The sequence below is a fragment of the Hippocampus guttulatus genome, chromosome 2 (genome assembly GCF_054856545.1).
Source record: "Hippocampus guttulatus isolate MCC_2025c chromosome 2, RoL_Hgut_1.0, whole genome shotgun sequence".
Taxonomy (NCBI): Eukaryota; Metazoa; Chordata; class Actinopteri; order Syngnathiformes; family Syngnathidae; genus Hippocampus; species Hippocampus guttulatus.
In genome coordinates this window covers 34462256-34487255 of record NC_141262.1, presented here as the reverse complement: position 1 = coordinate 34487255, position 25000 = coordinate 34462256, and the positions used below count along the sequence as shown (strand labels likewise).

Sequence of the window (25000 nt, the reverse complement as noted above, 5' to 3'; positions counted from 1 at the left end):
TAAAATATAATATATAATTTCAAAGGCAACATTTTAATACGACATGGGGTCAGTTCCCGCTCAATGACGGTGTGTATGTGGGTGTGAATGGCTGGTTGTTTCAACATGTGCCCTGCAGCTGACTGGCGACCAGTTCAGGGTGTAGTCCGCTTTTCACCTCGAGTCAGCTGAGAGAGGCTGCAGCACCCCCAGCGATCATGTTCAGGATAAGCGGTATTGAAAATGGATGAAACTTTTGAACAAGAATTTTCTTTATTGTTCTTGGTTTATATAAAGTGGGTGGCAACGGAGTGACAATTTGGAAAACGTGGGTCACAGGGTGACAACAGGTGAGAATATACAGTACCAAGCAATTATTAAATACAGTACATCAAAACAATAAATAGTAAATACCCGGCGGCCCGGTAGTCCAGTGGTTAGCACGTCGGCTTCACAGTGCAGAGGTACCGGGTTCGATTCCAGCTCCGGCCTCCCTGTGTGTAGTTTGCATGTTCTCCCCGGGCCTGCGTGGGTTTTCTCCGGGTGCTCCGGTTTCCTCCCACATTCCAAAAACATGCATGGCAGGCTGATTGGACGCTCTAAATTGTCCCTAGGTGTGAGTGTGGGCATGGATGGTTGTTCGTCTCTGTGTGCCCTGTGATTGGCCGGCAACCGGTTCAGGGTGTCCCCCGCCTACTGCTCGAAGACAGCTGGGATAGGCTCCAGCATCCCCCGTGACCCTAGTGAGGATAAAGCGGTTCGGAAGATGAATGAATGAATGAATGTTTCCTAATCGGGCAGCCCCTGATTAGCGTGTCGGCCTCACAGTGCAAAGGTGCCAGCCTTCCTGTGTGGAGTTTGCATGTTCTCCTTGTGCCTGCGTGGGTGTTTTCCGGGTCCTCCGGTTTCCTCCCACATTCCAAAAAAATGTGTGGCAGGTTAATGGAACACTCTAAAGCAGGCATGTCCAGCTCCGGTCCTGGAGGGCCACTGTCCTACCCGTTTTCCAGCTCTCCCGGCTGCAACACACCTGCTTCAGATGGTAAGCTCGTCGGCCAGCACTGAAGCAGCATTAGAACGTTCCTGATTATTTGAATCAGGTGTGTTGTCCATGGGAGAGCTGGAAAACAGGCAGGACAGCGGCCCTTGAGAACCGACTTGGACACCGCTGCTCTAAAGTTTCCTGAGGTGTGAGTGTGAGCGTGGATGGTTGTTCGTTTATGTGTGCCCTGCGATTGGCTGGCAACCAGTCCAGGGTGTACCTCGGGACCTCGTGTACCACCCCCACCCACCCACGCGTTTCCTAATACAGTACGTACTTGATATATATGAATCATTGTGATAAAATTATCTTATGGCGGTGGTAATTTGTTGTTGAACGACTCTCATGAGTAATAAATGAATCGGAATACAATAGTACTGTACTCTCAGTAAGATGCAGGTCAATTTGACGACATATTCACTCACGCTAATAAACTTTTTTTTAACTGAAAAGTGTGAACTAACAATGACAATTCAACTTAATGTAACGTTTAGTTTTGAATTTACAAGTTATTAATTTTACATGCATTATGGTGAGTGAGCAATTAAAAGTTGTCATCTGAATATCTGCACAGATCTTATTTTAGACTGTCAGGTAAACATCTCGCGCATTGGTTTTACAGTCACCGTCCTTATCGTTACTGCGCTAATGTATACTTCCGCGCATAATAGTTCGCCATTGGCATTTTAGTATTTTTTTTGTTTCGAGAGAACATTATGATTAGTTGATAAATAAAACATAAATTTTACATAACAGTATTAAGTGTTAGATGAATACAATATTATTTGATGTTTTTTACGCGTCGCTTTTTGCATCGAAATGACACGGTGAGGAACTACTTCCCGGCCAAAATTTGGTTACACCCACTTCGCCATTTTCTACTCGATGAGTGCGTTGTAACGAAGCTATAGCTAGCCTTAGCTTAAAAAATACGTTTAATGTTACTCCGAATACTTATCGTGAATCGACTTGAATTGGCAAGCTATTTTTGAACCAGGCATTGGCTACAACGTTGACGTAGCGGTGTGTGACGTGACGAAAATTAAAGGTAACGGCTTGCCGTTTGGCTGGCAACGTGCTTTCTGCTCGTTGTTGCACAAAGACGACTGACTGCCCGGTAGCACGTTATTCTTTTTAAAACTGTAAACCTGCCGGCTGACACATTGACGTCCACCGTGCAAGACTCAAAGACCGAGGAGATGACCACCTCCGTGGGGAACGTGGCTGATAGCACAGGTTGGTTCCCTCTTAAAAGATGAAATGGCGTAAGAAGGGGGGGGGGGGGGGCGACAGAAACCGGCCGTCATTTTGAGCGTTGATATAACCGAGTTGGAACAACGTGAACATTTTGGTGTGTATCTTGTATCGTAGTGGTTTTAAAAAGACAACTGTGTCTTGTCAGAGTCTAGCTTCATTATATAATAGACATTTGTCACATGATCAAGCCTGCGATGGCTGATGTGAATTTGTCTTTTAGTTCCTGTTCTGCAAGGTTAACTGCAACCTAATTCCTCCTTAATACGTCCGATTTAATGTGCAGGATTAACGTAAAAGCAATATTTGAGCATTGATACTCATCCTCTCTGTAAATGAATGATGCTAGCCTGACCCGCGCCTATATTTGTTTTGTCACCCCATGCATGTATTTTGTCATCAATTTTAAGTTAAGCATTTGCATGTTTTCAAGGCAGCATGCCCATTTTAAATAAACTATGCTCGAGCAGTCTTTTTGCATTACTGTGTGTCAGCAGTTCTTCATGCATGGCAACATGCCTATTTTCACAGAATGCCCAATTTATAAGATTTGTTTTCCCTCACTTTGTATTGAAAGATGTTACCCTCAACTTTTTATCGTTGAATAAAAATCACCATCTTGTTTTTTGTTGAATATATATGTGATCAGTATTTATAATTTATTTTTCATTTGTCTGCCATTTTCCATCCATCACATCTAATGTCTTGTTTTCCCCCTTCCCCCTGTTCCTTGGGCTGTGTTGGTGCTCCAGAATCGTCAAAACGTATTCTTTCCTTCCAAGGGTTGGCTGAGCTGGCACATCGGGAATATCAGTCAGGGGACTTTGAGGCAGCAGAGCGCCACTGCATGCAGCTGTGGCGTCAGGAGCCTGATAACACAGGCGTGCTGCTGCTCCTTTCCTCTATTCACTTCCAGTGCCGAAGGCTTGACAGGTAGGTGAGGTGGGCTCGTCATGGGTCCAATGCAACACAGATGCGGTGTAGCTGCAGGGAGTCAGCGATTTCTCTGTCATCAAAGAACCATTTTTCTGAGTTTTGCTTGCTCATTAATTAAATACTGCCTCCCAGCAGTGGCCTCAGTGACTAAGGTCTTTATTGACAGGTTTCATCAAGAAATTATTGTCTTACATGTTGCAGGCTGAAAATGTTGAACATGCAGGACGTTAGTTTGTTCGACATCAATGAGATCAAATCGATCTTCAGTTCAAGTACAGTATATTCACACAGAAAAGAGGCCGACTGTTGAGTCCTAATCAAAATAATTGTCGTCCAAATGATGGTTGTTATGTTGATGAAATTTTGAAAACATTTTCCCATAAAGTCCAAATTCATACGCTCTCCACTTGATATTCTTGCAATTTTCATAGTTCAAAACAATAATGAATGCAGTTTGTTACCGGTATACGTATTTGGAGTCCCAAATCCTTATTCGGTATTGCATTTTTTTCTGCTAGAACCTGTCAGTAGGTGTGCGGTGCTCAATTGCGTGGTGTGGGGTGAAGAAATGCCAACTCTTGTTTACGCGATTGTCCACTTGGGTCTGTTTGGCTGTGCCCTTCTTGTATGCTGGACCTATTAAGGCTGGGCATGAATGGCGCAAATCCGGGTCTAGTGGGTGCTATAGCACCTTCAGAAATTTGTATCGTCAAAGTTAAGCCCCTCCAGCATTTTATCTATATTCTAAGATATACTTATGAATAATTTTCTCAGCCCCCCTTTGTATTGGTCGAACTTCCTTTAGCTTGGGAGAGAAAAAAATCCAGGAGCCATGCCTGAGGCTGCATACAATATGACCAACAATCACAGCTTCAATATGCGTTTTAGTTCAGGAGTGTATTTTGTTTGGACAATTGTAGAAGTGTGTCTTGTTCTGTAATACGTTATATGTTGCCAGTTGCGTTTTCAAGCTAAGTAGATGGCTTCTTTTTTCACCCTCATGAAATAAAAACGCATGCCGCGTGTCGTTCCTTCAGCCCCTACATATCATTCACACAGGAATGTTAAATCTTTGGTTGATGACCCCAATGACCCCCAATGCTAACCAAAACAGCAGCACATACAAAGGCACATAAACAGTTTTGATATTAATTTCAGTGTGAGGTCTTTGAGCAGGTTCATGAGTTTCCTCCTTGTTTTTAAAGATAATGTTTTAAAGTGAGCATTTCAGAAGGCCCTTGTGCTCATTCCACCAAGTTGGAGACATCAAGTATCTGCATGTCCAAGTATATGTGTGTGACCTCTCTGATTTGATTATTGCTTCTTCTCAAGGGTGCAATTGCATAAATAGGTGTCCAAGGCTATATGAGAGAATGGATAGATGTATACTGTAGATTTCCTTTCACATATTGCTTGGTGCCAGAAATTCACTTGCGGATTTTTGACCCTTCTGTTCTGTTTCTAACCCAACAGGTCAGCTCATTTCAGTACATTGGCCATTAAACAGAACCCAATGCTGGCCGAGGCATACTCCAACCTGGGGAATGTGTACAAGGAGCGAGGGCAACTGCAGGAGGCCATTGAACACTATCGGCATGCTCTGCGACTGAAGCCGGACTTCATCGACGGATACATCAACTTGGCTGCAGCTCTGGTCGCCGCAGGGGACATGGAAGGAGCGGTGCAGGCTTATGTGTCTGCATTACAGTACAACCCTGTAAGTCGAGCACTACACGTTGGACTTGGATCAAGCCATCAGTAGCAAGAGCAAACAATTGTAAGCTTAAAAGCAGTTGTTTGCAAAATATCGAAGTGATTTGTTTCTCTTTCTCAGGATCTTTACTGTGTGCGCAGTGACTTGGGCAACTTGCTTAAAGCACTTGGGCGCTTGGAAGAGGCCAAGGTATGTCTGGTGTCGTGGTCTGGTGTTTGAAATAATGTGGTGCTCTGATTGGATTTTCTGTGTTGTCTGTGTTGTTTTTAGTGTCACCCCTCCTATTAGAGCCGTCCTTAGGCCACTGACATTTTTTTTCTTCTCCTTTTTAAGCAAATAGAGACCCTCGCCTTTACCGCAGTTTGCCCCGTTATATATCAGAAAACAGGTCTTTCTCCTCTCTCATTAAAAAGTGTGCATTGCATACATGTTTTGAAAAAAATGTTTATCTTAAATGATAAAGCCCATGTGAGTAAACATACACTAATAAATCATTATTTTAATGATAAAACATTCTCTATAGAATTTTAAGTTTTCCCCAGTATTGTAGACATTTCCCTTCAACCCCGTATCTTACCAGTTGTCCTAATTCCTTTTGGTTTCTTTTGACCTTCGAAAAGACGTCATTCCCACCCTTTAGGAAGAAAGGCTCTATTAGGTCAAACACTAGCCATCTGTTATAATGTTTCCATACAATTGATAGTTGACTGTGGGGGGAAAATGCTGGCTCGGTCTGTGAAGAATATATGAACTGATAAGTACCTAGTTTCTATTTGCAGTGCCAAAGATAAGATGGTTTGTAACCTCACCACTGTACCTCCAGTATTATATCCAGTTAATGGACATTACACACGTTTCCTCCCCACCTAACATTCACCCTGAGGACATTTACGCTTCTATTGGCCACTTGAATTATTTTCCGATTACAAGCGGCTCCCTGTGCGGAGTCAAATCTGGAGGTGTGCAGTTGAACTAGTGGTTACAGGCCCTCTTATTTTATGCTAGATGAGGGGGGTTAAAGGAGTGGGGATGGAGTATCAGGGAGTGTCAAGCTCCTCAGCTCTGTCGCTCCCTGGCCCCCCGCGCGCTTGCTAAGGATTGGTGGAGTGTGCGCGCCCAGAGCTGTCTTCCTGACCTTTGTAACACCCACCCTCCCACAAAGGGCTTTTCATGTGCCCATTCTTTCTTTTAGTCAACTGTGCCTAACTATGCCATGTTTTCTATTATGCCATGATATAGTCACCCATATAGTTGTAAAAACTTCAACTTGGGTGCCTTTCAGTGGTGCCTTCCGTCAGTGTCAAGCAGACAGCTCACAATCTGCACTCCACCGCCTGCGTCAGATGCGGCTCGAAAAGGACAGGCGTGCGCAGCAACAGCGATGACTTCTTCATTTCAGAGCTGTGGAGGCTTCTAGATCCAAATAAACCACAGACTTTTCTCCCTACCCCATTGGCCAGGATTCAAGAAAGCAGGCCAGGACAAAGCATTGTAAGCATTAAAATATTTCCTGAAAATGCTAAAAGGCCGAAAATCAACAATTAACTCTTGTTCCATTTTGCTTCAGATATGTAATTTCCTCAAAGCAATGGGATCAGTTCATTGTTTAAGATCAAGCCTGTAACTGCCCTCCTGTAGTGCCAGCTCAATTGAATTCGTACAATTGATAGGACTTCAAGTTACAAGCACAAAAAGCCTTTCTTCCCCATCTCGCTCCCCCAAAACATTTTTTGGGTTTTCTTTGAAATATTTTTTTGCATGAATGAATACTAAATATAGTTGGTTATGCTTGATGTGTTTTGGAAGAACCTGCTACATTTCCAAATTGAAAGACCAATGCATTGTTTATCAACTTTACTAACAATGTTGTTTCTGATTTTGTCTCTTTTGGTTTCCCTCAACTGAAATTGTTGTATAGAAGGTTTCAGGTGGGTGACACTATTCCTGCGTAGGTGCCCGGCGGAAAGGAACACTAGGGGCAGCCTCAGTCTTCTCTTCTTCCAGCCAGCCGCGGCCACCACTCTGACAAAGTCCAAAAATATGGTAACGGGTTTGTAACAGCCACCAAAAAGAAAAACCACCTCACTTCACGCTTGAGCTCCTCTCTCGTGGCATCTCTTGAAGAGCAAATGAGAAAAGTAGCAAAATAAATGACAGTAAGCATTTTTAAGATATGCTTATACTAATTACTGAGTTCTAGATTAAGTATAAAGAAACTTGGATTTGGAAGCCGTAATGGTGAAAAACAAGTAAGAACGCTCTAACTCTTACATAACTCCTGATTATTTTTCCTGTTTTGTTTTTTTTATTTTTCCCTTCTTTATTGAGTTGCAGTGCTCTGATGATGCAGATATTGCGCTGTGAGTCTATAGTAGCGCAGGGGCTGCGCAGCGAAGCCCTCCAGGCAACCAAAAAGGCACAGCGCGCCAGCACGCGACCCTCTACCCCAATCCCTATGGCCTCATGGTTGCAGACCTCCCCACCCTTAAAACCAGCCTCGCTCCCAAATGCCCCAATATCTCTGGAGTTTGGTCATGTACAAGTTTGCTCTCAACAGTCCCTACTGACTTCAAAATGCCCCGTGTTATTTGCATCATAACCTAGGCTCCTGTCGCTGTGCTAATGGTTCCTCAACCGCAATTATTCAAAGAGATGGTGGGTGTGGCGTATGCCAGTCTGGTGTGGCAGGCTGTCTGCCAGAGGGTGTCGGTCTGTGGCTATTGAACCAGGCCGTTTAAGCGAAGCAGCAAAGCGATGGCCTCTGCCAGGAGCGAGGCTGCGCAGGCGTGGTGCATTGTGGTGGCAGCAACCCCACCTGCGTGATGTTGTCGCGCATGCATTTCAGGGACCATGACCTGCACAATCGGTTCACCATCACAGGTTGTGAGTTGTCATGCCTTCATAAGAGGTGTTGCTTAAATTCACACAAACTTTATTTGGCTCAGTATTGGGAGTGTAGCAATTTGGGTTGTTGCTACTCCAGTGGTTTGAAGTCAGTTCACACCGTTAGGTATTCATTTTGCCACCGAGCTTTTAAAATTGTGGCCATAACTGCACGATGAGGGCCGATGTGTAGGTGTTGGTTGGATCTGCGCAGCGTAGGAAAAAGCAATGCAGCTTAGCGCAGCAGACTTGTGCGCACGCGAGCCCATGCTGTAGACTCACTTTTTGTTTTCCCGTAGTTAAGTCACTAATTTTGCTTTCTCTTCCCTTTTTTGTTGTTTTTTTTCTTCTTGCTTTTATTCTCCCGCCCCACCCCACCCCCACGCACACTTTTTTCTTTTCTTTTTTTTAACAATCCCATGCCCTCCCCTCTCCGTGCTATACTTTCCCTTTCCATCTGTTCTCTTCCTTTCCTGTTGCCTTTTCCACTGGGAAATCGAGGCTTGTTACCTGAAAGCCATTGAGACTCAGCCCAACTTCGCAGTGGCTTGGAGCAACCTGGGCTGTGTGTTCAATGCCCAGGGGGAGATATGGTTGGCCATACACCATTTTGAGAAGGTCTGTTGCTATATTTTCAAATACCCAGAAAGAAATGTTTGAATATTGTTTGTTCATCCCATATATTAATATGTGTACTTGTATGTCTTGTGTGACAATTTTCAAGGCAGTAACACTGGACCCAAATTTCCTTGATGCCTACATCAATTTAGGAAACGTTTTGAAGGAAGCCCGAATCTTTGACAGGTCAGTCATCTCCATCCTGACGTTTTTGTACCTATTGTTTATCTAGCTTGTGTAAGGTAACCAAATTTGTTGTGATTACAATAAATCTTATTTTGCGCAGTTCAGTGTTGTTGATTAAATATGAGGCTTTAGCATATGTTGTGTTTCCAGGGCTGTGGCGGGATATTTGAGAGCCCTGAGTCTTAGTCCCAACCACGCAGTTGTTCATGGAAACCTGGCCTGCGTCTACTATGAGCAAGGCCTCATTGACCTGGCTATCGACACATACCGCCGAGCTATTGAGCTGCAGCCTCACTTTCCAGATGCCTACTGCAATTTGGCAAATGCACTGAAGGAGAAAGGCAATGTAAGGCAACTACTTGGAACACAGATTCACACCACTGACCTGAACTTTGAAGGATCTATCACTTCATTCGACGTAGCAATGACGAAATGTTCACGTGACCAATGTTTTTTCAGGTGTCTGAGGCAGAAGAGTGCTACAACACAGCTTTGCGTTTGTGCCCGACACACGCAGACTCCCTGAACAACTTGGCTAACATCAAACGTGAACAGGGCAACATTGAGGAGGCAGTTCAGCTTTACAGAAAAGCGCTAGAGGTACGGCTTGATGATCGATAAGAGTTTACTCGTGGGTCAAATATCAGTTTGGGAGCACCATCAAAATGGCTTCAATGTGTCCAGGTGTTCCCAGAGTTTGCTGCGGCTCACTCCAACCTGGCCAGTGTTCTGCAACAACAGGGAAAACTCCAGGAGGCCCTCATGCACTACAAGGAAGCTATCAGGTTTATATTCATGCAATAGTATACAGAATAACTGATTGTTGTCAAGCTGTGCCACACCACACCCAAATGTATGTGATTCTTTCACTTTTGGTCAGACAATGCCACTATTATATACAGTTTTGACTTTTAATCTGGTGCAGCAGAACACGAGAGATCACAGGTTGTCTTTAAACTGTAATTATGCTGTTCAGAGATAACAGCGAGGGTTTACTCAAGGTGCTAACACTGTCTGTGATTTACAGAATTAGCCCCACATTTGCGGATGCGTACTCAAACATGGGTAACACGTTGAAGGAAATGCAAGATGTGCAAGGAGCCCTCCAGTGCTACACCCGTGCCATCCAGATCAATCCTGCGTTTGCTGACGCTCACAGCAATTTGGCTTCAATACACAAAGTAAGCGTTGTTAGACTTTTGACTGTGTCACCAATGACCTTGTGATTTGTTATTTATATCGAGCGGTGTTATTAGTACTTTTAACTATAGGATTACCCGAGCTACTATGATGGGAATTGACAAAAAAAAAAAAGAAACGTTTGCATGATAATTTCGTGGTTGCCTCTTATTTATTATAAGAGTGTATCATGTTTCTCATGTACGATGGTGTTGGTCTGTAAGGACTCTGGAAACATCCCAGAAGCCATCGCATCGTACCGCACCGCCTTGAAACTCAAGCCTGATTTTCCCGATGCTTACTGTAACCTGGCACATTGCTTGCAGGTTGGTGGGGTTTTTTTCATACTGTTTTTTTGCCATTTACATATTCAATGTTCGGCATTGTGTTACTTTTTGACAGCATTGCTGTACGTGATATAATTTTTTTTAGATTGTGTGCGATTGGACGGATTACGATGAACGGATGAAAAAGCTAGTGAGCATTGTTGCTGACCAGCTGGAAAAGAACCGCTTACCATCGGTTCACCCCCACCACAGTATGTTGTATCCACTCTCTCACGGCTTTCGCAAGGCCATTGCTGAGCGCCATGGGAACCTTTGCCTGGACAAGGTACACTTTGTCTTCCAAGCCATATTTGAGTCATTCGCACCAGGGTTTTGAGAGTGTTTTTGCAAAGTGCACAATGCAACCTCCTAGTGTAGCTTCTGAAATGAACCCCTGTGACTCGTACCATTCTTCCACGTTTGCTTATTGAACAGATCAATGCATTGCACAAACCTGCTTACGAGCATCCAAAAGACCTGACGGCCAGCGGTGGACGACTGCGTGTTGGATATGTCAGCTCAGACTTTGGCAACCACCCGACTTCCCACTTGATGCAGTCCATTCCTGGCATGCACAATCCTGAGAAATTTGAGGTGAGTCACTGTAAACAAGTCAATTTATTAGTTATAAATTGAAGCTGCAAAGAAGTTTACCAAAAAGAATCATTGGGTAGGGTTTTATAGAAATATTTCATCATTCTTATTCAATATGTAATCTTTCCCTTTCATACCCAAGGTGTTTTGCTACGCACTGAGCCCTGATGACAGTACGAATTTCCGAGTGAAAGTCGTGGCAGAGGCTCATAATTTCACAGACCTCTCACAGGTGATGTCTTGTATTTTCTGAAGGTCATGGCTACAAATAGAGCTGTGCGTAATTAATATTTATGAAAAATAGTCTCTCTGGATTTTTACAGATTCTTTTATCTCTACTTGTAGATTCCTTGTAATGGCAAGGCAGCCGATCGTATTCATCAGGATGGGGTCCACATTCTGGTCAACATGAATGGTTACACCAAAGGGGCCAGAAACGAGCTTTTTGCCCTGCGTGCTGCTCCTATTCAGGTAAGATCAACATATTGATACAAACTTCTGTCACGATACGGGTAATTGCTATATCGACTTACTATTGGATGAGGAAAAAATAGACATAACAGTTTTGTGAGAGTTGATGAAGGGTCATTTACGAGCGTTTTTTTTAATATACGTCATTATCGATCACTCACACTGCTCCTTGCTTCTGCCGTCATTCAACTGCTGTGGGAGTTGGCCCTCATAAGTACACAAACGGTAAGAAAAATGGTTCAGTGCGACTGATCCAGTTCGGCTGACATGTCTCGTGCACGCACAACTCTTGCGTTTTTAGTGAGGCGCAGCATAGTGGAGTATCGACAATAATAACCAAGTAGCATGAATGCCAACCATCGTACGGTTTACAGCTATCGTCTAGGGTGCCATTTTTGCATAATTTCATCGCTTGCTTATGCACTGTGGTTTCTGAGAGCATTGGCTACAACCGCCAGGAATTTCTGACTGGTACCAGATAACTTTTTCGAGTGGCTAAATTGATTGACAGTGAGACCAGCCAGCGTACAGTCCGTGTAGCTCCGATGCAATGTCACTGTTGCATTGGAAAATTATAACTTGTTTGAAATTGCTGGATTGTATATGTTTATACAAACACGACAAGTAGATCGTATAAAATGTATTCAACAATTTGAGTGTTAAATTTGAAGATTATTGATTATATCACATAGAAATCAACCTTTGTTGAGCCCATCCATCCATCCATCATCTACCGCTTATCCGGGGCCGGGTCGCGGGGGCAACAGCTTTAGCAAGGGAAGCCCAGACCTCCCTCTCCCTAGCTACTTCTTCCAGCTCTCCCCGGGGGATCCCGAGGCGTTCCCAGGTCAGCTGGGTGACATAGTCTCTCCAGCGTGTCCTGGGTCTTCCTCGGGGTCTCCTGCCGGTGGGACATGCCCGGAACACCTCACCAGGAAGGCGTTCAGGAGGCATCCGAATCAGATGCCCAAGCCACCTCATCTGGCTCCTCTCGATGTGGAGGAGAAGCGGCTCGACTCTGAGCCCCTCCCGGATGACCGAGCTTCTCACCTTATCTCTAAGGGAGAGCCCGGACACCCTGCGGAGAAAACTCATTTCGGCCGCTTGTATCCGGGATCTCGTTCTTTCAGTCACGACCCATAGCTCGTGACCATAGATGAGGGTTGGAACGTAGATCGACCGGTAAATTGAGAGCTTCGCCCTTTGGCTCAGCTCCTTCTTCACCACGACAGACCGATACAACGTCCGCATCACAGCAGATGCTGCACCGATCCGCCTGTCGATCTCCCGCTCCCTCCTGCCCCCACTCGTGAACAAGACCCCAAGATACTTAAACTCCTCCACTTGGGGCAAGATATCCTCCCCGACCCAGAGGGGGCACTCCACCCTTTTCCGACCCTTTCAACATTTTGTTGAGCCAAGATACCTTTATTACATTAGAAAATGTCATGGTTGATGAGCGTTTTAAAAAACTGTTTATCGTGAGAAAATTTATCATCCCGGAAAAAATTATCATACCAGGCTTATTGATGCTTAATAATTTTAAGCTTCATCTTGGCTGTGTCTCTGAGAGTCAATCGTGTATGGCTTGACTTTAAAAAAATAATAATACATTTTAAAGTCATTTGTTTTCTCCTTAGGCTATGTGGCTAGGTTACCCTGGAACCAGCGGCGCACCCTTCATGGACTACATCATCACCGATAAGGAGACATCACCTGGGGAAGTAGTTGAGCAATATTCTGAGAAGGTTGCCTTTATGCCACATACCTTTTTCATTGGTGATCATGCCAACATGTTTCCTCATCTCAAGGTTTGTACTGCCTCCACGTGCTGTCATTTTATTCATTTATTTTGCTAATTTATATACCGTATTTTCACGACTATAAGGCGCCATTAAAAGTCTAAAATTTTCTCCAAAATGGACAGGACGCCTTATGATGCGGAGCGTCTTGTCTTTGCGCTGAGTTCCAAAACCTGACTGACAGCCGACACGCTGTTTATATAGAGAAAAGGCGGAAGTGACTGTGGACAGGCATGCGGCAAAGAAGTCGGCCAATCAGTGAAGGGTGGGCGTGTATATATATACACATATGGAGAGCGAGAGAGAGAAAAGGCAGATGTGAGTGAGGACAGGCATGCGGGGAAGATGTCCGCCAATGAGTGAAGGGTGGGCGTGTAAGTGGACGCTAAAGGTACGCCCCAAGCAGGTACCAACACCTGTATAGAGTGTGGCTATGTGCATTGTTGCAAAACAACTTCGGTTTTGGTTTCTAAGAACCCCCGAAAATAAATTCTACAAAGAGACACGCCTACGAAGCTCAGTTCAAACTTCAAGCCATCGGTTATGCTTTTGGCATGCGTGCCCATCTCACAGCAGCGGTGAAAAACCAAGTCAAGCAAATGAACTCTGAGCTTGCCGTTATTCCCGGAGGCTTGACTAAAGAACTCCAACCGCTGGACATCGGCATCAACCCGGGCGTTCAAAGTAAAGTTGCGAGCGGCATGGGAACAATGAATGATCGATGGCAAACACAACTTTACAAAGAGTGAGAGGCGGCGCCGGGCGAGTTACGCCACAATTTGCAAATGCATTGTGGCTGCTTGGACGAACGTGTCTGCTTGCACTGTTGTTCGGGTTTTTGGCAAAGCCGGCATCATTTCTGTGGAGCCACATGGCAATGAGAGTGACTGACAACGAGAGGGAACACAGCGTTTTTGATGGATTACCACTACTTGCACAATTGTTCAATTCTGATACAGAGGATGAGGACTTTGATGGATTTCTGGGTGATGATTGATCGAAAAACGTGAGTACATTGTACGATGGCTAAATAAAATACAACGGAACTCAGTCTTCCGTTGCCTTTTTAAAAACGTGTTTTTAGCTTGTATCTGTATGTCTTGGCATGCTACCGTATGCTTCAAGCTAACGTGTTTTTAGCGTGCGCGCATGCATGCCGTATGTTTAAGCTGGCGTATGTTTTACCACTTTAAAATTGCGCCCAATAATACAGTGTGTTTTGTCTATGTGTAAAATACAGAAATAGCACCCATTAATGAGACTGCGCCCAACCATACGGTGCGTCGAATGGTCGTGAAAATACGGTGTATATATATATATATATATATATATATATTTTTTTTTTTTAATTGTGCCGGTATGTTTTGTACCCACAGAAAAAGGCAGTGATTGATTTCAAGTCAAACGGACACATCTTTGACAACCGCATCGTTCTCAATGGTATCGATCTGAAGGCCTTCTTGGACAGTCTGCCAGATGTCAAAGTTATCAAGGTAGATAACATTTTTGAAGGTGGAAAAAAAAATAATATGAGTGGTTTTGTTAAACAACACTGAACGTGGTGCACTAATCCACTTGTAAGTTATTCCTGACAGTTGAATAAGGATGACTTGTTTGTACAAAATTTGCTAAACATGCAACTCAAACTTTGGAGGAATCTGTTCTGTGGGCCAGATGAAACGTGACAACAATCAGGAGTCTGCTGCAGACGCAAATGGAGCATTGTCTATGCCTGTGATTCCCATGAACACGGCTGCTGAAGCAATCATTAACATGATCAACCAAGGCCAAATACAGGTCACCATCAACAGCTTCACCGTCAGCAATGGCCTTGCCACCACACAGGTATGTATTACAGTAAGAGGATCATTTTCCACATATTTCTATTGAACCAGTGCAAATGGGCATTGGAGTAGTACCTCTGCACCTAACCAGAAATGTATTAAGTTTGTTTGATGGTTGAGGGACAAGTAAAATACTTTCTGAGAAAATTCCATTGAACCAGCAGCTTACCATTGGTTAGAGTGAATGTACAGACAGATTAATGCTACTTTCTCTGTCTGGATGTTGAGGAACGCTGCATGCTTTGCGATCGAGTGCTATAATGTTCTTACAAGTGATTGTTTTCACCCCCATTTCAGATCAACAATAAAGCAGCCACGGGAGAGGAAGTGCCGCGCACAATTGTTGTGACCACCCGTTCCCAGTATGGTCTTCCAGAGGACTCCATTGTTTACTGCAACTTCAACCAACTCTACAAGATTGACCCCCCAACCCTTCAAATGTGGGCCAATGTAAGTCAGAGCTTCTTCGATTATGCACTACACATTAATAGCACAAGTTTATTTTAAGCTTGCATTTAAAATATTTTGCAACTCCTCTTTGCTGCAGATCCTGAAACGTGTGCAGAACAGTGTCTTGTGGCTCCTTCGGTTCCCTGCTGTGGGTGAGCCCAACATCCAGCAGTACGCTCAGAACATGGGCCTCCCCGCTTCTCGCATAATTTTCTCGCCAGTGGCCCCCAAAGAAGAACATGTTCGGAGGGGTCAGCTGGCTGACGTATGCTTAGACACGCCTCTGTGCAACGGTCACACCACAGGCATGGATGTTCTGTGGGCTGGAACACCCATGGTCACTATGCCAGGTGAGGTTTTGGTTATTTCAGACCAAAACACACAGACACACACACTATTTCTCAAGAGTATGAAGAGTATGTAAACAATATCACTTGAGTTATGATCACCCATATACATCCTCGTACAGGTGAGACCCTTGCTTCACGAGTGGCTGCTTCACAACTCGGCTGCCTTGGCTGTCCGGAACTCATCGCCCATAGTCGACAGGACTATGAGGACATAGCAGTAAAACTCGGATCTGACATGGAATAGTAGGAAGAAATTTATTCTACCTTGGGGAAAAAGTTCTATTGATTTACCTTTTTGAATGTTTGTCGAACTTGAGACCGATTGATCCTTTTGTTTTTTTTCCTCTCGCAGCTTGAAGATGATTCGTGCATGTGTTTGGAAGCAGCGCATTTGTAGTCCTCTCTTCAACACCAAGCAGTACACGATGGACCTGGAGAGGCTCTACTTGCAGATGTGGGAGCACCACAGCAAAGGAAACAAACCAGAACACATGTTTCAAGTCCACACAGTAGAAACTGGTGACAGTGCCTGAACTGGAAGCCCGCCCTCAACTTATTCACAAAATACCACAGTGTTTCCTCCCCACCATTTTATCCCAAACTGTCATGAGCATCCTAGTTTGAATGGTTTACTCGCAGCCCTCTTCTGTGAATGATTGTGTTGCACATTCGCCTCGAAGTGGGGCTAAAAGTGTCGTGAATACACACATTTATCCCCCCCAACCCCCAATCACGTTTTGTATGTGATTGAGACGACAGTAAAGGAACGCATGAGACAATTGAACGACCACTGAATACTCTTACCTACTTGGATCAGTAGTAGTTCTTCTCGTGTGTGTGGAAGTACAGGACTAATTGAAGCTTGTGGCACAAATATCCAACCCGTATAGTTCTATTTATAAAATGATTCTTTTTTTTTCTTTTTTTATGTGAATGTATGCCATGGAAATTGTAAGTCTTACACACGTTCTTTCAGCTTTGAACATTTCATTTTAGCATACCTTGCAACTGCTTCACAGATTCTCCTCAGATGTTTATTTAATGACAAAAAGGGATAGGTGTGTATTTTTTTTTGGGGGGGGTTATAATGATGTCCTCTCCTCACCAAATCTGCAGTCAAGTAGTTGTCTCATTTTTGATGTTACACTGCTTACTAACATTTATGGTCATTTTGATTAAGAAGTTCAAGTTCTATATTGCAGAATAGCTGAAAGATCGGATTGGTCTCGTTTTAAATCACACTGAAGGAACAGCCTTGGTAAGTATTTTCCTAGCGGTTTTGTTTTTGTATAGTTTTTTGAGTTGATGCTGTCACTTATGCTTTGCTCTTGATATGGGGAAAAATAAAGATGGCAATTTGAAAAAAGTCTCAAACATTTGTATGGGTATGGTTGATATACAAAGACGCAGTGATTTAAATTTGTTTCAGGTAAGGGAGGATGGAAGTAAGGATGCACATGTGTAAAGCGATTTTGGAAAAGGTGCAGCGGGCCCTGTTCTCATGTTCCAGGCAAGATAAATTTGTGCATTTTAATGTGGTTAAATCCCCATGTGCGTGAAATAGAAGCATCCTTTTGGGGAAAATCTAACTAAACCCTCATCTGCTTTCATGTTGAGGCACAGTGGCATGGAATGAGTTAATAAAATTGATTTTATAATACATTGTGTCATCCGAGGCCAACTCGTTTTGATAAAGCAGCTGCTCTACATAGACATTAACAGTAAGTCAATGCATCGTGAAAAGCATCTTACATAGAGTAGCAATAACATTGATCTTGGGCTTATTTGTTTTAGACTTTTATTTTGAAAGCAACGGACAAAATAAAACACAAAAGTTGGCTTTTGTGAATATTCACGTAAAATCTTGTCTGTGTCAACTTGGCTTTAATTTTAAAGCACACACACCACGTCTGGTGGCTTCTCTCATTCCAGAGCAAACAGGAGAGTAGTGCGGTGTCGGCCTCTGACCATCCGAAACGTTTGCTAGCTAGAAAAACGCCAGTACTGTACTGTAAACGCCCACCTAACAACAAACTGGGATCTCCGGTTAAATGCAGAAAAAATGACGAATGGTAATTATCGTGTCATTCACCCCGCGTCTTGAACAGCTTGTGGGAAGAGACTCAAACACGCCAATGTGACGATTATGAAGTATATTAGCATGACTGGAATTATGTTTGAAAAATGATATGTATTTAGCACTTCCTGAAGGGCACAGATGTCCACACTCCAGTTAAAGGACTACAACCCCCATGGACAGACGAGATCTCCTCTCTTCATTGCACATGCGCAGTCGAGGGTTCCAGTCTAGACAGCTGGAGGAGAAAATGGCAGCACGCATGCTAGGACAGCAGGTAAGACGTTGAATAAATGTGAACATTTTATTTGTTTGACATGAGTTCCATCTCGATATTCGTGGATATAAACGATAGTAAATGCACTATAAACTCGATGGCGACCCGCTGTTGATTTAAAATACCACAAATAATTACACGCGGCTTTGCACTTGAATGACTGCTAAAGTGCTAGCCTACCCGTTAGCTGCAAGGGACAGTGTTTGTGTTAATGTTAACACGCTCACGTTCTTGACAACATGAATGTTACAATTTTGCTCCTTGTTTTTTTGCAGGCCCGCCTGGTTAGCACATCAGCCATTAGGCCTGCAGCCAAACTGGTCAAGGTAAAAATAAATGTAAAATGTGGCGTGACCGACTCTTCATACGACAGAACTTTAAATCAGTGTTTTAATCTTATCTTGAATTTCCATTCAGCCACCAATCCAGGTTTATGGCGTGGAAGGTCGCTATGCCACTGCTCTGTTCTCAGCTGCCAGTAAGCAGAAAAAACTGGACCAAGTCGAGCAGGAACTGGGTAAAGTGAATGTAAGTAAAGAGGATTTTGGTGATCCGAGCAGGCTCGGAAGATTGCAGACGTTATTAACTTTTCTCTAATACTGCTTTTACCCCCAGGCCCTCATCAAGGACCCCAAAATTTCTAGTATTGTCATGAACCCTCATGTGAAGCGGAGCCTCAAGCAGAAGACCTTTCATGATGCCCTTGCAAAGGCAAAAGTCTCCCCTATCACAATGAACCTCATCAGTGAGTTGTCGCTTGACGCTTATTTTTGAATAACAGTTTCAGAAATGTTCGACAACTGCTGGTGAGAAATACTATATCACAGTATTTTTACATTGTGTAGCATGCAGGACTTGGTTATCATTATAGCTTTGGCTAAAAATGTACATGTGTTGATGTATTTTTGGTTTGTGCAGATGTTCTGTCTGATAATGGTCGTCTGATGCTAACTGGTGATGTCATCACTGCTTTTGGCAAGATGATGAGTGCACACCGTGGGGAGGTGATCTGCTCTGTAACCACTGCTCAGGTAGGTCGCACAAATGTTTCTGCCTGCTTATTACTAGAATCATGTTTTACCATGATTATTTACTGTAGTCATACATAGCTGCATGCACCCAATCAATATATATTCATTTCAGCCTTTGGATCCAGCTAATCTCGCTGAGCTGAAACTTGCGCTTAATGGATTTCTTCAGAAGGGTGAAACTATCAAGATGGAAACCAAGGTACAATTTTAGTTGACATTTCACTTTCCTACCATCTTCTCTGTTCATCACGAGTAGTGTATCGTAAGGACTGCATTTCAACCACGATCGAATAAAGTTATATATATTAACAGTTTAACCCATAAATATACCAAACACAAACACTTCAATAGCATTCCAGATGCAGAGATCTTCAGACACTCCTGTATCGGAAACCGCTTGTGGGTTCAGAATTATTGAAGCAGTGCAGTCTGGTTTAAAAAATAAAATAAAATAAAAAATACATCAATGCTGCCAACAATCTCAGCCTGTGTTTGAGGGAAACGCTGCTGCCTCCTGGGCTACTAGGCTGACCAGGCAGTTGGTGCTTTGGTGTTTATTAGCTCAAAACCTGTACATCCACAGTCACAACACAAACTGGCAGTTGTAGAGGAATTCACAGCTATTCATATGAGCAGTTGAAACTGATTCAAATTGTGTTGTTGCCGTGTTTAGTCCTAGTTTTATTAAGCTATCGGAGCCAAAGTACACATGGGTGCCATCATCTTATTCTCCATTCTTGCCGACTGTCAGTCACAAATCGTAGGTAAAGTTGAGTCAAGCTGAAGTTTGGTTGAACAGTACTATGAATGTTTGGTTTTCTCTTTAATGTGTTTATGGCGGACATAAGCGTTGGCTCGATTGAAGGGACTCTACAGTACAATACATATTCATATTCATACTGTAGACTCTGCGTCACCAACATGGTGCCCGTGCAGGCACCAGGGTAGCCCACAAGTACCACGAGTAGCCTGTGGGCCTGTTCTAAAAATATCTCACCAGTGAAGTGATCGTTTGAAAATATGTGCTATATATTTTATTGAAATAAAGTTTTATAATAGCAACTGAATATTTAAATCAGTGTTGCTTATTATGTTAACATAATCAGTATCTCCACATATTAACAGATAGTTGGAGGCAGTTTTGACAATTATATTTCAGAAGTGTGTAAGAAACGGCGCTTGCCCTTTGTATTAATCGGTCCTCAAGAAGTAGCTTGCACTTTCAAAAAGGTTTGTGACCCCTACTGTAGGCAGTATTTTTGCTAAAACTTGTTTTGAGGTTTTTGGGCCTTGTTTCAGGAAACTAAATAAGTGCCTTTTCTATGAGTAACAGTGGACATGTTAAGAAAAAAAAAAATGTGTGAAGTTGCAAATGTAGAACTAATATGTGGTTGGGTGATGGGGGGTCCACTGTATTCGCAATTTACTTTTGTATGCAAGTGAATGTTTTCTGCTTTTTAAATGAGATTTTTATTTTCATTAAAAACATTTTAATTACCCTTTTGAGGACTATATATAGCACTAGGATTGTGCGGTAGTAACAAAATGTATGCGACTTACAATGTCTTCCTCTTTTCAGTCCGATCCTTCAATCCTGGGTGGGATGATCGTCAGCATTGGGGACAAGTATGTGGACATGTCCACAAAGACAAAGATTCAGAAACTGACCAAGCTCATGAGAGAATCCTAAGTCCTGTGGACTTCATCTTGCATCTGTTTTAGAAATGACCATCAAGTGGACACATACTGATAAATGTAGATTGCTACCCGTTGATCATTGCAGATGGTTCAGATCTCCAGTGTCTGTACTTAAAATCACTTGGATGTTAATAAAACCTGAATAATATACTTGTGTTTATTTTTAAATTATGTGTACACAGACTGGCAACATTATGACAACTTTCAGACACCCCAACCCTTTGAGATCCAAGAACTACCACTCATTAAACTTTAATAGGGCCAATTTTGATGGCTATTGATTTATTCACATAATTGTGTCAATGGGGTTTTATTATTACTATTGTGGTCGTGTTTTAGAACACTGTGTCATGTCCACATGTGTGGACATGACGTTTTTGGTTGTCACGACTGTTAAATTTTGGACTACAAGGGCCTGGCGTCCACTTACGAGGACGTCACACTACCCTCTTGTGGTGGAAGAAGAGTGTAACAAGCACATGGAAAAAATCAAGATGGCAGACAACAGACTCAAACTTTCAGACGGCTCCTCTCGATCCAAGTCGACCAGGTTAAAAAAAAAAACACATTTCATGGCTGATTCTTTCTCAGATATGTTTAGAAGTGTTCAATATGTGTTGTGGAAGTTGAATTTTGCAAAAGTAAGAAATCCAGGCAGCGGAACACATGAAGCAGCAAATGTATATAACTGGTACAGTTATGAAAAATCGAGTTGCTGCTGCAGTGCAGAAATTGCCCAGTGACAAGACTATGAAAAAAAATGGAAGAGGAACCTCAGCACAAGTTACCAACCCGGATGGAAACATTTGTGTCACCAAGTGGTTTGACAATAAACCAGTGTTGATGATCTCTGCTATACATGCCCAAGAGCCAGAAGACACGTGCCAGAGATGGGACAAAAAACTAAAACGGTATGTGACCATCTCTCGACCATGTGTGATCCGTGAATACAACTCCAAGATGGGTGGAGTGGACCTTGTGGATCGAATGATGAGCTATTATCGAATGAGTGTCCTTACAAAAAAATGGACACTGCGGATGCTGATGCACTTTACCGATCTGGCTTTAGCCAACAGTTGGCTACTGTACCGCAAAGACCTCACTTTGAATGGCACACCAAAGAAGGACATCATGCGGTTCCTTCAATTCCGCATGGAAGTGGCCATGACCTTCTTGGCTGAGAGAGACAACGACAACACTGACTTTTCAGAGCAGGAAGATGACACGGAGGTTTCAGTCAAAGGGAAACAGCGTGCAGTGCTACATATCTCATTCCGCAGGAAGGCGAATGCACATCTGCCAGAAGTGGTACAATCAAAGAACGCATCACGATGCAGATTAAAAGGTTGCTCAGGGAAAACTCGAGTGCAGTGTGTTACATGCAAGGTGTTCCTTTGCTTACAGGCAGATCGCAACTGTTACTCTGCCTTTCATACATAGGCATGAAGACAAGTTGTTGCTTTGAAGTTTTTTTTATATCTGTCCTCCTGCAACTGTTAGCAGCACTTCATAGACTTGCGTAAAGGGGCACAAGTTGTTGCTTTGAAGTTTGTTTTTGCACTTGGGAAAAATGCTGCTGTGTTGCTTTGAAGTTTGTTTTTGCACTTGGGAAAAATGCTGCTGTGTTCAGGCAACAAATAAAGTTTTGCATATCATTACTCAATTGTGACGTTATTGTGTTCACTCAAATTTAAAACGAATGTCCTCATATGTGGACATCATTTTCTCAGAAACTACATCATGTAAAAAGATAATTCTTTGTTTTTACACTCATCAGGTCCCAATTAGCCTAAATATCAAAGAGAAAATAAAAATGCATGCCTTGCAAGAGTTTGGGTCTTAGGTTAAAACCGCATTTTCTTTGCCTCGTTCAGCTTTGAACACGGTGGACTCGTTAAACCGTGGTATGAATTGTGGCAACGCGTTTACCAAAATGCGAGATTTGTGTAATTTAACAAAATGTACTACACGTGTAATGCCCCCCGTTTTGTCAACCTTTCGCTCGGGTGACGGTTTTCCCGGAAATACGACATCGTAACGCATACGCATGCGCGGTTATTCCATCTTGCTACACGATTTTTTTTTCAGGCGAAAATGGCTTCCTGTCTTATTTCGCCTACCGTCTGAAGGATTATAAAAGATGAAGCCATTGCTCGCTTTTACTTGCGGACACCTGGGCGTACATCGCAGACATGACCGTTAAAAATACGATATTAACATTTCATCGTGTGTTATCCCAAGACTGAGGTATGTGAGTCCCCCCCCCCCCCCATGTATGTTAATGTTTCCTTTAGAAAACCACGTTACTTGTATATGCATGCCTCGCTTCATTGCCTCGTGGACAATAACGTGTTGTGTGTAGCGTTAACATTTAGTGTGATCCCAGGTGCTTGTATTGTTGAGTGTATAACATAATTTGCCGTGTTATTTTGGCGTACCCAACCCCCACCCCCCTCAACAGAAAATGATGCATCAAGTGACCTGTAGCAGCAGCAGCAATGACTTCTGTATGGCACCTGCAGAAGATTGCCACCCGGCAAGCCGATTTGATCTATGCAGCCTCCAATCTAACAAGTTCTACCCCTGCTCTCCCTCAAACTCTGGCTTGCACCTGTCCTTTGCAGGGCTGGCTCCATTGCCACCGAACATGCACAAAGTGATGGCGGGTCCGGCGCAAGAGACCCAGAATTCATTTCAGCTTCAGCCGCTGACAGTCAACAGCGGGGAGGTTGCAGGGCCTGTCGGCACAAAAAAAACAGGCAAAGTGAAGTCCGGGAGGAGAGGCAGACCATTGGGAACTACCAAGTTAGCTGGTTACCGCACAAGTACTGGACGTCCACCTGGGACCACAAGAGCTGCTGGTTTTAAAACCAGCCCGGGGCGGCCCCTCGGTACCACCAAAGCAGCCGGCTATAAGGTGAGCCCCGGGAGGCCTCCCGGTAGTGTCAAGAGTCCAGCGAAGCTTAAGGAGCAGGAAAGTGGTGGTGATGCTCCCAAGAAACTCGACTTTAGTCCGACGAAGCTGGACTTCACTGGCTGTGATCTTCCGCTACTTGCCTATGCCATGATGGAGAAGAGAAACTTGTGTGAGCCTCTCGTTAAACCAAATGAAAACAGTTCATAACATCGGAGCGCAGAGAAAAAAAATGATGACACTTAGCCAAGCATTTGTCCTCAACTTCCTAACTCAATTTCAACGTACAGTCTTATCTTTGTCAAAAAAAAATCCCTTTTGCCAAGAATTGTCTTGGCAGGGAAGCATGCATGTTATGTTAGTGATAAAAAAGTGACTCTTTTGTCATCTTATGATGCCTCCTTGAACACGTCGGACCAGTATATTGTACAGTTTTCTATATATACAGTATATATATAAGTATTTTGTGGTAAACAGCCAGTCATAACACCACTATTTGAACGTATGTAAAATGTGTTATCCACTTAAAACATTCATGCTTGTTTTCTTGTAAATACCGGATTTTTGGTACAACTTCAAGTTTTAACAGTGTTGTTTATGATGCATGTACAGTATCATAAACCAGTGTTCCCAACCTTTATTGAGCCAAGGCTCAAAACCACCAAACAAAAATGGCACTTAAGGGTATTCATAGGTAATTATGTGCCTTCTGCCATCAAGTCAAAGAGCATTTAATTGCTCTGCTTGTCACTATGTTGCTGCCGTAGATAGTTGAACAAAGAGACATCATTTCTAGTAAATAAATCATTTTTGGACCAATCAAGTCAATTTGAATGCTTTCCTGTGGCACGCCTGATTCGCTCTCACGACACACAGGTTGGGAATTACCGTATAAGCTCATGGAGGCTGCTTGGTTTTAATACATTGTAGTTGCTGGGCGCGCCATTGTTACCATGTATGTCTGAGTGAGGGTGTTAAACACACCCTCACATACTTTTCACTGTTTTCTAACCATATTACTTACAAATCCACGGCATGTTGTTGCACTTTGTTGACAAACAAGAATCCAAATAAAATTGCTTTGCCTATGGCTTATTGTTCAATAGAAGGTGTGATTCCCTCTGTGTACACCAGAGGACCTCCATGTCTCGATACAACAATGAACCTGTAACATTATACATTAGTTACCGTTGTGTTCAAATAATTAGCGATACATTTATAATAACCGATAACTGACCTTTATAATCACGTGTACTATCTTACACGTTGGGATTAGCTTGTGGTGAAAACGAATTTAAAAATGGGTGACATTAAGTGTTTAAACGGTGCTCCAGCGAGGAGAGTAAATAAGTACGTGTGTAACCAGATGATTCTT

The 25000-nt window shown here is 43.2% G+C and overlaps 3 protein-coding genes across 5 annotated transcripts; all 3 read left to right on the top strand.

Moving 5' to 3' along the window:
• The first annotated feature begins 1877 nt into the window (after positions 1-1877).
• On the top strand, positions 1878-17002 carry LOC147209825 (UDP-N-acetylglucosamine--peptide N-acetylglucosaminyltransferase 110 kDa subunit). Of its 3 annotated transcripts, none has more exons than XM_086105848.1 (22): positions 1878-2257; positions 3058-3208; positions 4685-4928; positions 5046-5114; positions 8310-8426; positions 8533-8612; positions 8763-8958; positions 9072-9212; positions 9297-9397; positions 9640-9793; positions 10016-10117; positions 10224-10403; positions 10553-10711; positions 10854-10943; positions 11057-11182; positions 12823-12993; positions 14361-14477; positions 14659-14829; positions 15126-15278; positions 15376-15633; positions 15753-15871; positions 15981-17002. In XM_086105848.1, the coding sequence occupies exons 1-22, from the start codon at positions 2221-2223 to the stop codon at positions 16159-16161; spliced, it is 3117 nt and encodes a 1038-aa protein (XP_085961974.1). In that variant the 5' UTR covers positions 1878-2220; the 3' UTR covers positions 16162-17002. The 3 variants fall into 3 exon arrangements, with proteins under 3 accessions (XP_085961974.1, XP_085961973.1, XP_085961975.1); XM_086105847.1 differs by having other exon boundaries at positions 3028-3208; XM_086105849.1 differs by lacking the exons at positions 1878-2257; positions 3058-3208; positions 4685-4928; positions 5046-5114 and adding an exon at positions 5121-6968.
• An 839-nt stretch (positions 17003-17841) lies between these two features.
• Positions 17842-20859, top strand: atp5po (ATP synthase peripheral stalk subunit OSCP). Its single transcript, XM_086105851.1, has 7 exons — positions 17842-17982; positions 18258-18308; positions 18400-18510; positions 18598-18727; positions 18901-19013; positions 19126-19212; positions 20593-20859. Exons 1-7 carry the CDS (start codon positions 17881-17883, stop codon positions 20701-20703), a joined length of 705 nt encoding a protein of 234 aa, XP_085961977.1. The 5' UTR covers positions 17842-17880; the 3' UTR covers positions 20704-20859.
• Positions 20860-22754: 1895 nt separating this feature from the next.
• On the top strand, positions 22755-24715 carry LOC147209823 (uncharacterized). Its single transcript, XM_086105852.1, has 2 exons — positions 22755-22958; positions 23173-24715. The coding sequence occupies exon 2, from the start codon at positions 23176-23178 to the stop codon at positions 23833-23835; it is 660 nt and encodes a 219-aa protein (XP_085961978.1). The 5' UTR covers positions 22755-22958; positions 23173-23175; the 3' UTR covers positions 23836-24715.
• Positions 24716-25000: the final 285 nt, after the last annotated feature.